Source organism: Haemorhous mexicanus, chromosome 1 (assembly GCF_027477595.1).
Source record: "Haemorhous mexicanus isolate bHaeMex1 chromosome 1, bHaeMex1.pri, whole genome shotgun sequence".
Classification (NCBI taxonomy): Eukaryota; Metazoa; Chordata; class Aves; order Passeriformes; family Fringillidae; genus Haemorhous; species Haemorhous mexicanus.
Window position 1 is genome coordinate 44,184,584 of NC_082341.1, and position 18,754 is coordinate 44,203,337.

General features: G+C 40.9%; 1 protein-coding gene across 6 annotated transcripts in view; it reads left to right on the forward strand.

Moving 5' to 3' along the window:
- FYCO1 (FYVE and coiled-coil domain autophagy adaptor 1) overlaps positions 1 to 17,076 on the forward strand; it is a 45,992-nt gene extending 28,916 nt beyond the window's left edge. For 3 of the 6 annotated variants that reach the window (XM_059847827.1, XM_059847854.1, XM_059847834.1), the window contains exons 15-19: positions 6,521 to 6,604; positions 9,460 to 9,555; positions 11,227 to 11,437; positions 12,724 to 12,833; positions 13,258 to 17,076. In XM_059847827.1, the coding sequence (XP_059703810.1) occupies positions 6,521 to 6,604; positions 9,460 to 9,555; positions 11,227 to 11,437; positions 12,724 to 12,833; positions 13,258 to 13,333 (577 nt within the window). In that variant the 3' untranslated portion in view covers positions 13,334 to 17,076. The remainder of the gene's footprint in view (positions 1 to 6,520; positions 6,605 to 9,459; positions 9,556 to 11,226; positions 11,438 to 12,723; positions 12,834 to 13,257) is intronic. The other 3 variants (XM_059847841.1, XM_059847860.1, XM_059847849.1) reach the window with 2 other exon arrangements.
- Positions 17,077 to 18,754: the final 1,678 nt, after the last annotated feature.

Consider the following 18,754-nt stretch of genomic DNA (forward strand, 5'->3'; position numbering starts at 1 on the left):
CAGGTCTGAGGAAGGCATACAAATAAGTCAGTTTTCTGGCTAAACTTCTTCATTGAGATCTGCTGAAAATAATCCAAGCTATTTTGGTTTTGCCAGAGACTTGGACCAACTGGTGGAGTTTTAAAAATGATGTAGATGAGTAGCCAGGAGAGGGAAGAGAAGGGGGGCTTGTTGTCCAAGTGGGAAATCTGCAATTGACATGCTCTGTTGATGTAGTTTCTTATGATCTGTCTCTGGCTGACAGCAGCGATTTTCACACTGACCATACCTAGAATACTAGGTGTGAGTCCTTGCTGGACTAAAAATGCAAGTTGGTCATCAAAGCAGTGAATTCTTTTAAAGAGCATTCCTGTTCCTATTTGTCCCTCTTTTGGTGCCTACTGTACTTTTACTCTATTTTTCACTTGGTGTGTTAGCCCTGCCACTGTTGTTCCTTCCTTGAAGTGACATGAAACAATTACAACAAAATTATTTCATAACAGCAAATCTTGAGAGTCTGCCTTGATTGGTACAGGTCAGTTGAGAATCAATTAAAACTCACCTTAGTCATCAACTGCAGAGGTGTGTGGCAGAATAAGAGAGGTGATTGTACCACCATAACTCTGGCTGACCTTGAAGTAGCTATTTCCTAAAGGTTAGGATTAAGCAGCAGTCACTTCATCCTTTCAGGTTTGTTATGTACGTTCGGACCAACCTGATCAAAATCTTGAATGTGAGAAGCTGAGATTAATTGTAAAATTGTGATACATCCTGCTACTTCAAGGCACACAGGTTTTCTTTTGAAGTGTTGTATTTTTGAACTCTTATTTCTAAAGCATTCACATTTGCATAGTGTGTTCTAAAACAAAGGGCCCCAGGATAAACCAGTGCACTGTGTTTCCATTTTTATGTGTTGTAGGCATAACATGCCTGCAATAAATGTTGCAGCAGCAAAATCAAGACCATAGACAGCAGAAGAATGCTGAGAGTAAAAACCCCAAAGTTTCCACTAGCCTGGTACAGGAACAAAGAGTTTATTCACACCTTGGTAGTGGTAGAAAGAACATCTCAGCCTGTCTGCACAGTGGTTGCTTTGGTTTGGATTGTTTTTTTTTCTTGATGACTCATAACACTCTTGGCTGGCCTAATTACAACCCACGTGGCCAGGCAGGGTGTGGTGTGGCCAAAAGGGGGAAGTGAATGTGGTCTGAAGCGTTCCCTGTCCAGTGCAGAACCAGCCAGGAAGGAAAGAGGACAGGAGCACCTCTTGCCACCCTATGCTGGCAAAGCCTGCATTGCAGCTGTCTTGAGATGGCACCTTTACACATGCAGTCACACCACATTGCTTCATAGCTTTGTTTTTAAGGATATTTCAGTGTGGGAGAAACAAGACATTGTGTAATAAAGACAGGATTGCCTAAGGAGCAGTTTCCTAAAGGGAAAAGTGGTGAGATGGGCACACTACTGCCAAAAAGGGTCAGGTGCCTCTGAGCTGCAGTGCTCTGATAGGAAGGCATGGGTATTAATGGTGAGTAAAGGAACATAAAGAGAGTGTGGCTTTTGCAAGAATGGTTTGAAGCAGTTAAAATTGGTATTTCAAAGCTGTAATGCAAAGGACTTTGACCCTTTGGGCCAGACCCAACCTTATTGCAAGCAGCCCACAGTTGTATGAAGTCCTCCCTTTGCTCCTCTGCAACTTCTTTCTTTTCCCTATTCCAGTCTCCACACCTGCTCTACTACTTTGTGCAAGAGCTTTTGCACATTTTTCTGCCCCCCTGCACATCTTTTTCCCTCCATCTGGGAAGTGAAAAGCCCAGAGGTGGAAAGGGAGAACTGGTGGAACAAGATTGGAAAACAACCAAGAAATCCGCAGTTTCATGACAAGGGAACCAAGATGCTGGGAAAAACAGACTGGAAAGATGTCATGATGCAAAGGATGTGTGGGGAATCAGAGTGTGAGAGTTTGCATCTACAGAAACACTGCTCAGTGTCGGAGCCCATGGGTGTGTGATATGATATTCCTGCTGTTCACAAGGGGCCTGGTAATCTGGCAACATGAGCTCTGTTATCAGATATGGGATACAAAGACGTGTATGGGACATTCAGACTGTGAACCTGATCAAAGGTGAAAGGCAGGTGAAAATGCTGCTTTATTACAGAAATTTTAGTTGAATGCTAAAGGATTTTGTGTACAGACCTTGTCCTAGATGGGAAAAAAAACCCCAAAACATCCAAAAAAACCCAACCACACATGAAACCCAGCATGAAGATGGAAATATATGTGTTTAAAATTCAGGAATTTGCATTAAATGAATAGGCTAAACATATTACATAAAATATGAAATATATTTGAAACAAGTCATAAAAGCTTTCAATAAACAAACACCATTCATAGAAAACCAGCAGGCCAGAGGTTTGGGAGTCAGGAAATTTAAATTACCTTTATGTCATGAAAAGTAGAGTTTTATCTCATTGGGTTTTTATACTTTTTGAAGTTCTTCTGCACTGTTAACTCAGTTAGCAGCTTGGACTGAAAAAGCAGGAAGCAATGAAGTATCATGATGAAAATAGGTTGGTTCTAAGCTGATCACAGTGTTTTTACTAATGGTATTTCCTCTTTCACGCAGACTCCCTAAATCAGTATTTACAAGCAAAACAAACCGAAAAAAAGAAGCTGAAAAATAGTTGCCAGATTTTCTAGGCAGTTTTATAGTGAGTACATGTTTGTGGCATCTGCACTATATAAAGCAGTAAAAGATTTAGAATCTTCCTTTTTGGTGGTTTGCCACTGTTGAGCTGTAACTTTCCATTTGGCACATCTTGATTTTTTAATAACTGTGTTAGTACTTCTGATTTTCATTCTGTGAAGAAATAGAGGGTTAAAACAGGCATAAAAATAAGCAAGAGCTTTTGTTACAGTAATTGCATATTTAAAGCTGCTGTTCAATTTAAAGATCTAGTCTATGATTTTTATCAATTTGAAGAAAGTATAGGGTGTCTGGGTAAGAATAAACAGGAAAACTACAGAAAATATTTTTTTACATTCATTTTTTTGGAGGCTTCTAGCAGACAGTAAGGTTTTAATAATTAGTGAGTAGCAGATGATCATGGCTACCATGGGAATAAAGTAAGCAAGAGTCACTTGGATCACTTCAAGAACCAGTTCTGTGCAACAGTTTGGGTATTCTTCCTGAAATATTGCCTTATCGACATTAACACCTCCCAGAAAACAAAGTGCGGTGCAGCAAATGCTTGTGAGATCAAGACAGAGATTAATTTGCCCCATGTAATTTGTTTGGTTTGCCACATGTGCTTTGGTGGCAAAAGTAACAGCAATAAGGGTCAAAGGTGATAGACATTAGAGTTAACACTGAAGTGTATACAAGGCCCATGGCATGCCATAGTGCCTGAAATCCACTCTTGAGCAGCAGAATATGCTCAGAGTGGCTGCATCCAAAGAAAAACCTAGTCAGCTATAGCTAGGTTCAGCAAAAGTACTGTCAGTTTCTGTCAGTGTCTTCAGCTTCATGTAGAAACTTAGTTTGACAAAGACCAGTGCATTTCCTCCTAGCCCAAGGATGAAAACAACAAAATACATATGTGGCAGGAAGACTCTTATTAATATGAAAATTCTCATTTCTGTTTTTATAGGGGTCAGTGAAGGAAAAGCTATAATAAAAGTATCTGTAGTTGCCATGTTATGTTCTTTTTAAAGGCAGCCTGGAAGGAGACAAATTGGGATTTTTTACTCAGCAAATAATTAAATCCTAATGCATCCAGGAGACAGACAAAATCCTAAGTGCTAACAGATAAGAGTTGTAGTAAAGCATCCATCACAGACAAAAGCAAATCTATTTATTTGCTGAAGAGGATTGTCTTGACAGTCAAGACCCAAGCACAACAGCTGGTGGATTTGAGCACATCATCTGTTACCAGATTTATACTGATGAAGACTCAAAAGCATACTCAACAGACAATTACAAAGAGGCTTCTGAAAACAGTATAAGGATTAAGCTTTCTAATACATCAGTGATTTAGTGCTTGGATTGAGGTTTCTGGGGAAACCCATGAGAGAAATAAAATTTGTTTTTCCAGATGCTCAGGTTGCAGACTCTGAGCATCAGAGCTGTTTGGCTTGGGTTGGACCTGTCCCAAAAAGGCAGGATTTGAGTCTCAGTGAGTACTTCAGAACTTGTGTTCAGTTAAGCCTTGTCTTGTTCTGTAGATGTCAGTCACATCATCAGATGGCAGCACTTCTTCCTTTCCCCATTTCAAGTGACTTACTGAAACATGGAGGATTTTCGTTAATGCACTACATTTGTATTACTCTCAGAGGAAGGAGTGACCAATCCTCTGTCAGCCCCTTCCATCACACTCCCTCACAAGAGTTGATGGGGTTTTGCAGTGCCAGGTCTCCAAGTTAAGGAGAGGCTTAACTCCTTAAACCTCTCCTTAATTCAACAGCCCTGCAGTCAGGGCTGTTGCCAGCATATAAAAGTAACAGCCCTAAGACTGGTGATCTTTGCAAGCAGTTTACCTGGTAAATTAAATCTTTTGTAAGATAGGTTTATTGGCTTTTTAAAGATTTAGCCCAAATGCTAAATGCTCTTTCTTTTGAGCTACAAAAACCATGTTTCTGTGAGATTAATCCTACTACAAGATATTACTCAGTATAAGATTAGCAGAACTCACCTCTGATTCAAAATTGCCTGAAAGGCCTCACCCAGTGAGTTTTAATGTACAGCAGTTCGAGTGTCCCTTGGTTCTGCAAGAGAGGGAAGCTCTATTGAGAGAAACGAGCCCAGGCAGGCAGATCTTTGCAGCAGCCTGTGCTACCATAGCTGGAGTGCCTCTGGGACTTTGACTTGTAGAGCAGTGAGCTTATATCTCTGACTGCTTGAGTTTGGTACCTGCAAATGTGTATAAAGAAAAACAGCACCAAATTTGACTTACTTCTGCGGCATCATTTATTGAAAGAACATTACTGACACGAGAAATGTGAGGCTGTGCAATGCTTTTTAAAAGCTGAATTCTCCCTTGTGCTTCATTGCATGTGATAGAAATTTCTCTGCCTCCAAGAAACATACTGAGAACAAGGTGCTAAATATTCACAAACTGTCCCTGTCAAACAGGGGAGCAATAGATTGTGATAACCACCTGCTTTTATCAGTTATTCTGAGATGCAGAATAAGGCATGAGGATGACACAGCAGTGGCTAAACTGTGTGGTGACATATTGGTTGTGTGAATTCATCCTCTGTAGGGAGTGGGCTGAGAGAGTAGCTGTTACTCCTGGATGGGGCGGTCTGAAGAACATTTGATTGTAGAGCTGTGAAGGACCTTGGGTGCAGAAACCACTGACTGCAGGGAACCAGCAGGCTCTGGGATGGAGCAGCCTCTGTGGATCTACAGGCTGGGCAGGAAGGGCTGGGGAGAAGCTCTGCTGAAAGGACACGGGGCTCCTGGTGGATACTGGTGTAAACTCAAGCCAGAAACTGCTTCTGCTATATCTCTCCTATAATTCTGCCTCAGTTTCCCTTAACAGCCTCTAAAGAACTGTGTGAAAAGAAAATTCAAAGTTATCTTAACTAGTGTTACCTACAGAGGTGGCTGTAGCCTTGGTAATCTACAGGCTGTAGTATTTGGGCTATACTGGCAGCAGCTTGTCGGTATTTTTAGTGTTGATTTCCATTCGTCTGGGTGCTGCCTCCTGCTGGGAAGGGGACTTTAAAGCACCCTGGTAATCCCTAGTTGCTTGTTCTGAACATTTTCCAAATGCAATGTTTGAAACTATCTTCATCTCAGAGCCTTTGCCAAACATCTTCCCTATCACAATACCAAGAAAAAAAAATTTAAAAAAAAATATTTTGCATGTTGTCCCTTGGAGCACAGAAATATTCCCTTGTCGTGATTGTTTCCCTAGCTTTCTTTCTCTGTATTATCTCTTGTCTTGAAGATAGAGTGTGATCGGTTTTAAGGCTGGGGGGTCCTTTTGTGTTGTTTGTTGGTTGTTTTTCTTTGCTTCATACAGGATGTAGCATAGCTAAGTCATAGATACTTTTTTGAGAAATAGTTGGGATTTCATTTATAGCAGTAAGCATCTGATCCATCGCACACAGTGATGGATCTTCATGTCCATCCATCTTTTTCTGTGTAGTTTTGCAATTGTCTGTGTGATGCTTTCCCATCTCAATATATGCCAGGGTTTGCCCTTAACACTTGCATCCCTTTCCCACCCATACACCTTCATGCAAGACACTGTCTTGCACCCTATTAAAAACTCAGTGAGCTCTATATCCCCCTTGCTCTATCCCAAATCATGCCTCTTTTCTTGCCCTTGTCAAAGGCTATCTGTGGTATTCTTTCTTCTGATCCTTTGCTGTCCTCTTTCTATTTTTACTGCTCTTTGTTGGGTTGGAGAGGAAGGCTAATAACTAAGTTAGGGTGCCTGGGGTGGGTCTGACCTGCTAGATAACAGCAGGCCCAGGGAATCATTGGTGCACTTCAGCATAATGCCTTTGATTATTTCTTTGCATTTTCAGATGTGTTTGCTGGGCTAAGCAGCTGTTAGGGGCTCTGTACAGCCTCCAGTCTCCGTTTCAGGTTTCTGCCTTTCACACAATTCGGTAAGACTCTCACCTGGATGACAGAAGTTCTCTCCAGAAATCACTGCACTGCTGACAGGCAGATGGCTTTTGGGATTTCACTGCTCAGCCACATGAAGCCAACACCTCTGACATGTAGCTACAGTTGTCAGAGCTCAGGTGTTTATGAAAACAGAAAATTGCTGAGTCTAAATTTGAACCATCTTTTTTCAAGTTTAATTCTAAAAGTGACTTCTAACTAACCTTTAACTCCCCAAGCCATTTATGGTGTTGGCCACAGTATTTTTAGTATCATTTGTAAGAAATGCTTTCCATGTATAAGAACAGGCACAGTGGACAAGAGCTTAGGGACCTTAGGGACAGTGACCAACAGCAGGTGCCTGAGGAATTGCATAAGAACAAGACCAGCATGAAGCAATAATTCTTCAAAATGCTCTATTAGCTTCCAACAATCTGTGTCTTGAGGCTTTGCTGAATCAGAGCTGTTCTCTTCTTCCTTTAGTGTCTTTTCCATGTTTCACTTCTTTCTGCTTTTAGCCCACTTCATTTCACTTTTAAAAATAAGAAGAAGTGAAAGAATACAGACTGTTTAAATAGATACACCAGAGGCTGCATATTCATAATCTGGGGACCTGGCAAACTGTAGGAAAATCCTTAGTGCTGACACAAAAGGTGAATAGGTCATGCAAGAATAAATTCTCTTGTCAGGGGAAAAATGCTCCAGTTGAATCATGATACTGTTTCTTATATTATCGCCTACCGTACCTTAGTTTAGACTGTTAGACTGAGTGAGATGTCATAAAGAGAGGGAGGATTTTTGTGATTATAGGCACTTTGGTTTAATACACAAATCAGGAGACTTAGCACTTCCTTAGCCTTAGATGGGTGGTGAATGTATTGGTTGGAACGGCCAAGTGGCAAGGTAACCACCTAACCATGTACTGGGTTGCAGCAGCAGGAGTAAGGAAAATCATGTGTTAGAGGAGAACACGAACATATGTTGGTCCTGGGATTTAATTTATGTTTCAGGTTTCCAAATGAAAGATTAAATTAATGGACTAAATCAAGAATTCTAATGGCATTGTGCAGTAAATCATGGAGTTTGACACTTCTGGAAAACCTGTAATTGTGTAGTTCTCTTTCTCTGCATGAATTCAAGGCTCTGAAATCAAAGCTGTGTAGCTAACCTGGTGGGATGGGAGATCACAGCATGAAGCTGGTTGCTGTTCCCACTGTGCAAGCAAAATGTATGTGTAGGTTACAAGCTGTAGTTTAGTTTTCTAGTTTGTTGGTTTGAGGGTTTTTTTCAGAATCAGTTTTCTTATCTGGTTGTATAAAGATAGTTAACAAGAAATTATTTGTATCAGTAAGTATTTGCACAGATGTTGTACTAACCTTTGTGGACCAACTTCTAGTAAGTATTTCATGCCTACATTCCTTGTGTCTGGTTACAGCTCAGGTTTTGGTATTTAATTACAGCTTTGAGTCTCCCATGCACATCCCAGCTGTCACTTTAGGGTCTTAACAGTAGTGGTGTGACTGAAGAAGTCAAGAATTATTCAAGAGACTGCAAAAATAAAAGATCAGGAATATCAAGATAACAGTTCAGGAAATGTATAGACAGTGGGTGCAGTTTAATTTGCAGTCATAACAGTAAATTTGTCCTGTTTCCGAACCATAATGTCACTGCACTAAACTGGCATGTGATTGCATGTTGTTGACACAGTATATTCAGATGCTGCTCATGACCCCCTGAAGGAGACCTTTTCTCATGCTCTTCTCCTCAGCAATGCTGCTTGTAGAGCAATGTCTCATTGGATTTTAAAAAAATGGTAAACTGTGCATTAGTTTTGAGAATCGGTCTACAGGAAGTATGGCAATTATGCTCTCTTGGGGCATTACTGCACTTGATGGTTTAGAAGCAGATATGGTATTAACATTTTATTAGATTCCGCTGGTATTTGGAAGGAACCAACCATCTGGTTCCCTGTAAATAAGAATCCTTGGCATTTTTTCTGGGAACAACAGCTTAATTTTCTCAAACTGCTGGAATGCAGAAAAACAAAACAAGAATCAGTCAGAGAAGCTCTAACTTAGTTGGAAACTATCAGCGTTTGTTTCCTGACTCTCAACCTCATCCTTCTCGCTGCGTCCAGCCCTGTAATTCATACCTGGTGCTACTCCAGTGTTCACCCAGAGCATACACCTTTTTTGAGGTAAGGAGTGGATAGCAGGTTCTTCCCTCCACTTCACTGCTCACTGGGACACATCATGGTGTGGAGGAAACATCCTGCTTTGTCATCTTGTAACAGCATCTTTGGTGTATTTGTGTTTGAATCATGCAATATTTTTTGTAGGAAAAGAAGACACATGGTAGCAATTCTACAGCAATAGACTATGTTTTGTGTACAATTGTCAGAGTAAAGAGCTGGATAATATGTCTGTAAAACGCCTTCCAGATTAAATCCAGGGAGATGTCTTATCCTTTTGCAAGCTTTGTTTAAGGGACAGGTGCAGACTGTTTTGCTTGTGTCTTCCCCTCAAGTTCCCACCTGCCAGGGAATCTTCAAAACCTGTCATCATCTCAACAAGAAATTTATGTTATGATTGCAGAAAAGATTTTCTGGATGTATATATGTATTCCTCTTAGCTCATGAAACCAGGATAAAAACAGTTTTACGTTTGTGCATAGTGATGAGCAGAAGGGGGCTGTGGTTTTGCCCAATTTTCTCACTAGAATGGGCCAACTAAGAATCCTAGAATTTGGTATCAGGACTATCAAAACATTTCTATTTTAGGAAGGCATCAGCATGCAGATTGTATTTGATCGTATACTACTCAGCGAATCATGATTTTCCTTCTTTTCCTTGTTCTAGAAACAGCACGTGTAATTCTTCAACTTTCGATGAATCTGAAGACTGGCAAGTTGCTCAAGATGCTGAGATATGCTTGTTGAAGTCAGGAGAAATTATGTAAGCAGAACAATTTCATTGCTATAGGTCAAAGCATAAAGGCTGAACTCAGATACCAGCTATGTGAGCACAAGCATTGCAGGCTCCTGGAAGAGCTGTTCACTTGTGTCCCATGGTAGAATTTGGTTGGAGGAGGATGAGAGGGTGTGACTCAACCACACAGAGCAGCAGCAATGAGCCAGGTCCTCTCTTCAGTCCCAGTGCAACTGGGAAATAAAAAGGAAAGATGTTGGTCCACATCACGTGAGAAAACATTTCCTATTTTTATTACAAGAATTGCGGTCAACATGAACGGGGTTTAGAGAAAAGGCTGTGCAGTTCTAACAGTATCCGAAAGAAACTGCTAGGGCAAGTCAGGGAATGAAGCTCTAGTTGGACCTTTGCCAAAGGGGGGGAATTCAAGGCCTTTTGGAGCATGTATCTGTTATTTATTGGTGACTTCCCAGAATCTGTTTTGCCTGCTCTGGTTGATGCATGCCATAGCATTAAATGTTTGTCTAAGTCTCAGCTCAAGCTCTGTGTGTACTGTGTGTGCACAATTCTCTGCAGGTGTCCTGCTTTGAAATTCCTAGTTGCATGCAGTAGTGATACAGCATGTCACTTGCGCAGCCAAGAATGGAATCCAATGTGTGGAAATACACATACTTAGAGAAATTCATCTTTGCTCACTGTCCCCTTAAACCTAGCTTTGAAATTTTGCCTTAGTTATGGGAAAGGTTTTAAACATTTGACTGCAAGGAGATAAATCAGTCCATGTTTCAACCTTGTTGCTGCTGTTCAGAGATCCAGGTAAATGAAGCAGTAACTAGAATCATAGCAGGGCTGTAAGACAAAACCAAGAATGATATTTAGTTTATTTTCAAAGGTCACCTGAGACACAACAGGACTGTGGTTTACTCTGATCTCATTGATTTGCAGTTTATTTGGCCTGAAAAGTGTCAGATGAGATTAGTTTTAGTTAGAGTAATGTAGGTGAGATCCCACAGATCTTAGAAATGACAGGTTTCCCCTGAAGAAAGAAACCAGTGTTCTCCTGCTTCAGGGCCTTGCTGATCACAGTCCTAAACAGATACCAGAATGAAGTCAGCTCATTTAATGCTGCAGGACTCTGCATCATCTAGATGCTAAGAATTTCCTTTTTAACTGGAAGTATTTTGAGTCTTTTTTTTTGCAGCTTGGTTGGGTAAAGCAGACCCAAATGTAGCATTAGGCGCTTCAGAACAGAGCTGCTGTTCACATTTCATCCACCTGTCCCTCTCTAATCCTGATTCCTCCTGTTTCCTGTGTAAATTTTTATATTCAACTAGGAAGGTGAATAAACCAGGTCACTTACTTTTTGTTTTAAAAGAGCAGTAGAGGGCAGCACTCCTTTCTTATCTGTAGTAACTCTAAAAAACTTTATTCCAGCACTGGTTTTCTTCAGTTGAAATGAGATAAATAAGTGAACAAAAACCACTCGTGTCAGAGCAGTGAACGTTCTTAATATCAGTCAGCTTTTTTTGTAGCTTTTACCTTCATCTGAGGCTGAATTTTCATGTGTTTTCTGGACATGTCCCAAATACACTGTGGAGTCTACCTGAAATAGATGGAAAATAAAAATCAATCATTTGTGGTTTTGTCTGAGTAAGTGAATTGGATCTCTTCAAGTAATCATGTATTTCTCCCTCACAGGATGAAATTACCCCTTACAGTAGAAGAGATCATGAATTTTGGAGAAAGCAACAGAGAGCTGTTCATCAAATCCAGCACCTACAGTATCATTCCCATCACTGTTACAGAGATGGGACTAACAATCAGCTGGATCTTCTCATCAGACCCCAAAAGCATATCCTTCAGTGTTGTCTACCAAGAGTCCGAAGACACGCCGCTGGATCAGTGCAAAGTAAGGCCTTTGTCTCCTTACTACCTCAGAGATTATAGTGCTCTACACTCATCCAGCCTACTGGAATTGACAAGTATTGCTAGGAGGTCTTCACCAGAATGCCACTTGCTAATGCATTAAGGATTTGTTCTTCCAGTTAAGCTGCGGTTCTGCTAAAGGCAAAGCTACGTCTTTAATGTTGCCTGCAAAAGTTGAGTTGAGAAGCCCTGTAGCTTCTATTAATTGCATCTGAAATTCACCCAGTATTATTAAGCAAAATTGAACTTCCAAGTATGTAAAATTCTCTTTTTTTCTCAATTTCACTTAGTTTGTAAACTCTTTAAGGCTGGCTTTGCCAGGCTTTTTAGAAGAAGCCACAGGGAAACAGTTTCATTTCTTGGTTTACCTACATTTCTTACAATGAAGCATATACTTAAGTGCCTGGATGGTGTGCAAAATCTCTTTGCCAGTGCCCGAGGTACCCGGTTTTGTATGTGCTGTCCATATTTCATGAGGATTACAGATTAAGCGAATCTGTTTTACTCAACTACTTGCAAAGTCTTGCTGAAGACAAGGCAGCTGTTGGTTTAATTCACTGTGGTAGTGTGAGCTCTATTTCTGTGATTTACTGGAGGAATAAGACATTTATATAGCTTGAGTTAATTCACTGCACAGTTATTAACTCCATGTAAAATATCTCTTTTCCTTAATCTGAAAGCTGAATGAAGTGTGAATGCTGCTTTTGTCTTGATATATTTCTTTGGTAAAACTTTCTGTTGTATCGGGTCATCCTTGATCTGTGTCAACTGCTCTTCTGACAGCTGTGCTAGGGTTTTACAGCCAGACTCACATAGAACCACAGATACATACATTTTTTTGCTGTAAGCTCAGATAAAAAATTAAGATTTGCTGAGAAAGCTTATTTTAAAACACAGGGAGTATAAAAACATATAGTAAAATATCAATTTAGTTAAATCCTACTCTTGGATATATGGATTTAATACACCACTTGATTAAGTTATTAAAGTTTCTTAGATTAACATTTAAAAGTTCAAAATTTGATTCTATCTCTAAAGCAGAAATGAGTAGCCATAGGTTGGTCCTGTAAAGATACAATCCAAGGAAAACAGATGTCTCACTGTGAGATTTTAGTTTGGGGGAGTTTTAATGCTAATCAGAGTAATTAGTTTTACAGGCATAGATGCACTTTGGGAGTTTCAATGTGGCTGAAATCAAGGCTTTCTGAAAGAAAATGCCAATTTATAGGGCAGATAGCAAACTTCATTTTGATTTGTATTGAATTCCAGGTTCTTATCCCTATGACTCGCTGCAACTCTCATAAGGAAACTATCAGAGGGCAGGTGAAAGTCAGAAACCCTGGAATCTACACCCTGATATTTGACAACACATTCTCTAGGTAGGTCCTAGAAAGGCATAAAAGGTGAAATAAGCTTGGTTTTACAGGCTGTGGGACTGATCAGACATACCATTATTCTGCCATTCATAAGTAAGTATAAGAAAATTTTCTGTGGTTGCCAGGAGGTCTTCAAGACTGAGTTTTGGTTCTTGTTCTTGTTTGGGTTTTCTTCTACCCCCACAGTAGAATTCCACTCTTCTTTCTGAACCTCTGGGAGGTTTAACAGAAGTAAGCAAGTCATTGGTGACTCATTCCAAGACAGTTCAGTCAGGACTGTCATCTTTTTAACAACATACCTGATGGCCCTTACACTGGCATACTTTTTGACCACAGTGAATTGAAAGACTGAATAGACTTTTAAGGCTTCCCCTCTCTGCTGGCTTCAGCTAATGTGATCTTTTTGCTCTCTTTCTTTCCTTAACAGGTTTATCTCAAAAAGAGTGTTTTATCACTTGGCTGTTGAGCGACCTGTCATCTACGATGGAAGTGATTTTCCATAGCCTTTACTATACTGTGTATTTTTAATTAAATTTTAAAGATATGCTATTATTTATGTACATGTGTAAGCATTCTGATTACACTGTTTGAAGACTTTGAAACTATGCAATAGTTCTAATGCACTTAAGAGGAGTTGTGTACACTAAAAATGGAAGCCTTTTCAGGAACACTAATGGTTCTGTACTGTGTACAGATTGCTGAAAAGCCATGTTGTTTGGTTTAACAGGTCAATAATAACCAATTTTTTTTCAGTGGGGAGAAGAATAAGTGTGGGGGTATCTAAATGCAAATTGAAATTATCAGCTGAAAATTGAGCTATTTTTCTTCCAAAAATATCCTTCAAAAGGAAATGTAAAGAAAAATGCCTAATTTTGACCTCTTCACTGAGGTGTAAACATAACCATCTCTGTTCTGCTGTTCTGCTCTTACAGTCAGAGCATCAATTATGCAATACTTCAGTCTTCACAATTATTGTAATCCATCTAGAATTTTTTATCTTTTCCAAGTTTTATAAGCAGCAAACCATAGGAGTTTTATACATTTTGGGCTAAGATTTGGTAAGTCTTAACTGGCTTTCTCCAGTGCTTTGGCACTGAATACCAGTTACAAAATAATAAACACAACCAGCAACTCCTTTCACTTTGGCTCACCGTACTCTGTACATTGGCCCATGGAACCCAGTTCCTATGGTGAGCACTAGTGGCAGAACACAGAATATCCCCTGTGGAATAAAGTTCTGCTCACTAGGTGATATTGGGAAGAGGAGCATTCCTTTTTCCTGCCTTAGCACCTTAGTCATTAGCATTCACAGGAAAGCACAGTTTCTGAGGAGATCAGCAGCATCTCTCTCTCTCTCTCTAGATCACGTGGAAGGCAGCAATAATGTTTGAATGGGTCTCAAAATGTCCATCCAAAATGGAATGCATATCCAGGCCTGGTGAGCTCTCCAGCCAGTGGTGTTAGTGCATTCTGTCCCTTTCCTAAGCCTTGCAGTTGCCCTATCCAACTGCTAACTTTTCATCTCAGATTTGGGGGCTGTTAACACTGCCTTTTAAGGGAAGACTGGGTTCTTGCTTATACAAAATTTCTATGCAAACCATCTGCTTTCCATATAGAATTTCAGCTTTTTGTCAAAATACTTGGAAGTGGATTTTTCTGTACAAAAAAAAAAACTGTCTTCCAATAGAATGGCAAAACATTTGGCAGGAGAAAGAGCTTTTTTTCTTTCTCCCAACCAGCCCTCCTCATAATTTAAGTGTGTCTGATTTCTCATGTTACTGTTCTCCCAGGAAACCTCAGACCTGGAAGGGTTTAGTGCAGCAGTTGGTAGAAGACCAGCAAAACCTGTGAGGAACCCTGTAGAGACTTGGTGGCAGCTGTAGCTGGCATAGTCATGGTGGGAGACAGAAAATAAAGCATGAGGAGGAAGAAGAAAAAAGGGCAAGCATAAACTGCAGCAAATGGTTTGGGGAGAGGAAAGGGGCAAACTTGTTAAAGCAAGGAGAGGGAATTGGAGGGATGAGCTCAGCTAGGGAAGGTGGTCAGGAGAGGCCAGCTGGTGTTTATGTTTTGCTGGCCCAATCCACTACCCATAAGGGATCTCCCACCCCAAAGGACTGGTTGTTTAGAAGGTGGAGAACACAGACCAAGTGTTGGATATTTACACAGGAGCAGCTGAGGCAGAGAGAAATTTCTGATCATAGAAAAAAAAATTGCAGTTAAAGCTAAAGGTTGCCCATCATTTGTTCAACTGTTAACAATCTATAATACAGTGATCCTGAAAAAGATTGTTAAAGAATAACTACTTTTCATGGAGCACCTAGGTTTAGGTCCCTGGCTTATGGATAGCATTCCCTTGCCTTCAGCTGCCTTTTTCCCCATGGTGGTGGTGTGCTCCCAACCCTCTGCCAGGCAGAGTGGTCAGTGGAAGGTGCCAGCTCCTGAAGGCTGCAGTGTAGTAAACCCTGACCTGGTTGTGTGCATGAAAATGAGATGGACGAGAGACTGATGTGGGCAATAAAGAGCAATAAATGGCATGGATCAGTCCATGAATTACAGCATATTTCAGTCTTGAAGCTATGTTTTGTATTTAACTAGGCAAAAAGAGATTATTTATTGCTTAAAAATGGAGTACTGTGTACCATATGCTATGCAATTTCACTGAGCTGTTACTGAAGTCTGCTGCAGTTTTCTTTTAAGCTTTTAGGTGTGGTTTTTAAAAACATTTTGCTGTTGTTTACTTAGAATACTAATTTTACTTAGAATCCCTAATACCAGGGATATCTTTCTAACATGCCAAATGTAAGGTAAAGGGACACTGTCAAGTATCTTCAGCCAAAATATGACATCTCTGTTAAAAATTATTTGAAGTCTCTCTACTAAAAATAATTTGACAGCCTTGCCTCTTGATTTCTCACCACATCCAGTTCTTGACTTTTTTTTTATCCTGTGGCAAATATTTTTAACCCCCTGTTCATGTAGGTCTCAAAATAATTGTCTTTATGTAGTAAGCCAGATGTTCTGGAGGTGTCTCATGTAGATAGTCCTGAGACTGGCTGAAGCCTGTATTTGGGAGAAGGGGAGTAAATCCACTGCATTGTTCTCATTTAACATTTGAGTCTTTATGGTCCCTTTTCTTCAGGTTTTCTTGCCCTTTGAGAGTAATTTTATGGCTGGTTTTTTTCTCTCTCTGAAAGAGGACTAAGAGTGGGAGTCAGAATCTGTAGTTTAAGGATGAAAAGAAAATGTTTGTTTTTGACCAAAGATAGTACTTAAGCAGAAAAAGTTTCAAATGATGAAATATCAGGCTGGTAAGATGCAAGTGGACAGGAGTGCAGCTATTTAAAGAAGCTTCCCAGGAGCAGTAATCCCATCATAACTGCTGGAAGAGGCTGTGCAGAGACAATAAAGAACCTGACATTACTAGAGACCTTTTGTTTAAATGTCCCACACAGTTCATTACTGGAATCATGGAAACCCAGTAAAGGACTTTGCACAAGCGCAGGCTTGGGCAAGAGATTATTTCATTCAAGCACTTCATTCTTCCATTCATAAAACTCTTGTTCGTGTGAGCTATGCCAGCAATGCTGAAAAATCTGTTTATTTATAGGTGCTCAGGTGATTTATTGAATTGGACTTTTTATTATCTGCAGGAATGCAATAAAGAGAAAAATATTTTTAATTGATCATGAAATTAATTGAAGGAGATATCACATTCATAGGACAATGAGGTTATACATTGTGATTAGCATGAGTAATTAGATGTTTTTCTGGGTGCTGGAAGGGTAAGGAGATATGGAGGGTAAGATTTTTTATTAGAAAGAGGTTTATGTGAAGGAAAGAATGTAGTTTCTTCAAGAAAATGACAGTGTTCCTTTACACAACATTACTCAATGTTTCTTTGTGAAAAATAAAGAGGTATTGCACAAGAGTGTACCACATTACAAAATAGCAAAGCTACAAAAGCCTGACTTCTTTCCTAAAACTGAAATTGCACTATAGTTTTAATTATGCTCAATCACTGAGGTTGTAACTTGTTCAGAAGCATCTTTTGGTCTTAACTGCCAAAGAATTGCAAGCCCTGTTCACATCAAACATCCCGCTCCAGATATGGGAAAAATCATGTATACCAGTGTCTGTACAGTTACAGAAATGTTAATGGCTGTGTTGGAATGTTTTTCTTGATGCTCTTTTTTTCCTTTTTTAACCTCAGGAATTTAAGAATAAAATTCTTTATCATTGCGAATGTTTGTCCCTTTTTTGCCTTTGTAGATATAGCATTGTGTGGAAGATATATCTGATTGTATAATCTACTTGGGGGTTTTATGAAATTTATATTGTTCCATCCCCTCATTTGAAAGCTTCAGTTACCAACAGAAGGTTCAGAGCATCTCCAGAGGCATCTGGAGTCCTGGCTCCACATTCAGAAGCTTCCCTCTAGGAGAGGCTCCAGCAAAGCCTTATCTGGACTATGAGGGACCTGCAAAGAGTGAGTTTTACATATAGCCAGTACATGTGTAAGTGACCATACCTTGCTGTACCTCAGCTCTGCAGGGAGCTGCTGCAGCCACTGAAAGTCTTTGTGTCCATCTCCAGTAAAGCATTTTTATCCATCCTGGGTAATATCCCCTCCCTTGATGCTAGGGGAAAGGCTCTCCCGACCCTACTTCTGCCTTATATTTCTCAGTCTGTGCCCCAAGAACAGGCCTTGACACACACAGGATAACATTTTTCTGGGGGGACCATGTGAAGCTGCCGCAAGGCTGTCATATCCTCTGCATTAGTCCTTGAATTGTCACAGGGATGCTTTGAAGTCCAAATATAGTAATAATTCCTGTACTTTCACATCCTTCCATCACTTCCCTGCTCTCTGGAAGGGGTGCTTCTATAAAGATGTCTCTGGTTTGGGCAGAGCAGGCACCAGGTTTGCCTGCAGAGAGTGAAAGTTTCCCATGGCTCTCCCAGCTTCCTCCCTTGTAGCACAAGTAGGCTGGTGCTGTGCTGCGTGACTGCCTGCTCCATGGTGACAACGCAGCACTTGGGGCAGGGACAAGTCCAGCTGCATCTTCAAGGAAGAGCAACAGCATAAGAGACTACAGCCCAAAACTGGGAACATCTAGGAAAAACTGGGCTCAAAGAGAAGGGAGGGGACCCAAGCTATGGAAGATCTCAGGCCTCTCCCAGGTCTTCCAGCAACTGTTGGGTGCTCATCCTGCTAGAACTGTGCATAAAACATGAGCAGAGTCCCCTGGGACTGCTCATGGAGCAAGGGAGGCAATACCCTTTGCCTGTGAGGAAACCTCTCATCCTGGAAGAGAGCAGCAGGTGAAGGTTGGGGACACCTTAGCCAAGCACAAGGGGGATTGTGGTGGGATAAATCCACGTAAAATATCAGGGCAGAAGGACAGAGGAGCCCAAGAAGGATTTAATTACAAGGAGCTGTGCTGCTGGCAGATGGAGGCCCCTGGCAGATGTAAGAGGGAGTAATGGCAGAAAACACCTCCATGACTGAGTCCCTGCTGTGTGCTGACCAACAAGAAGGGTTGCTGATGAGGCTGCAGTCAGAGGGGTGCAGGGAGGCAGCTTACCCCCAATTTCGTGGTGTGAGAGCAGCTTGGGGAGCCACCAGCAGCTGCTGGACTGCAAGCAGCCGTGGTGGAACCAACCCCAAGAGGGAAGAACACCCACAGGGAGGTTGGTTGCCAGCTTCCCCTGGCACAGTGATGGGAGCAGCCTAACTCAGAGCAGGATGTGCATGACCCAGAGACAACCCCATTACCCCAAACTGCTGAAAATTCATTGCTGTTTCACCACCCTCAGCAGTTTCACCTGCTGATTGAGCATGAATGTTTCCCCCTGTGTTTTGGGGACGGAAGAAGCTTTACTTCTGTGAGATAGCCACAAAGTTCAGGTTCCTGGGGCTG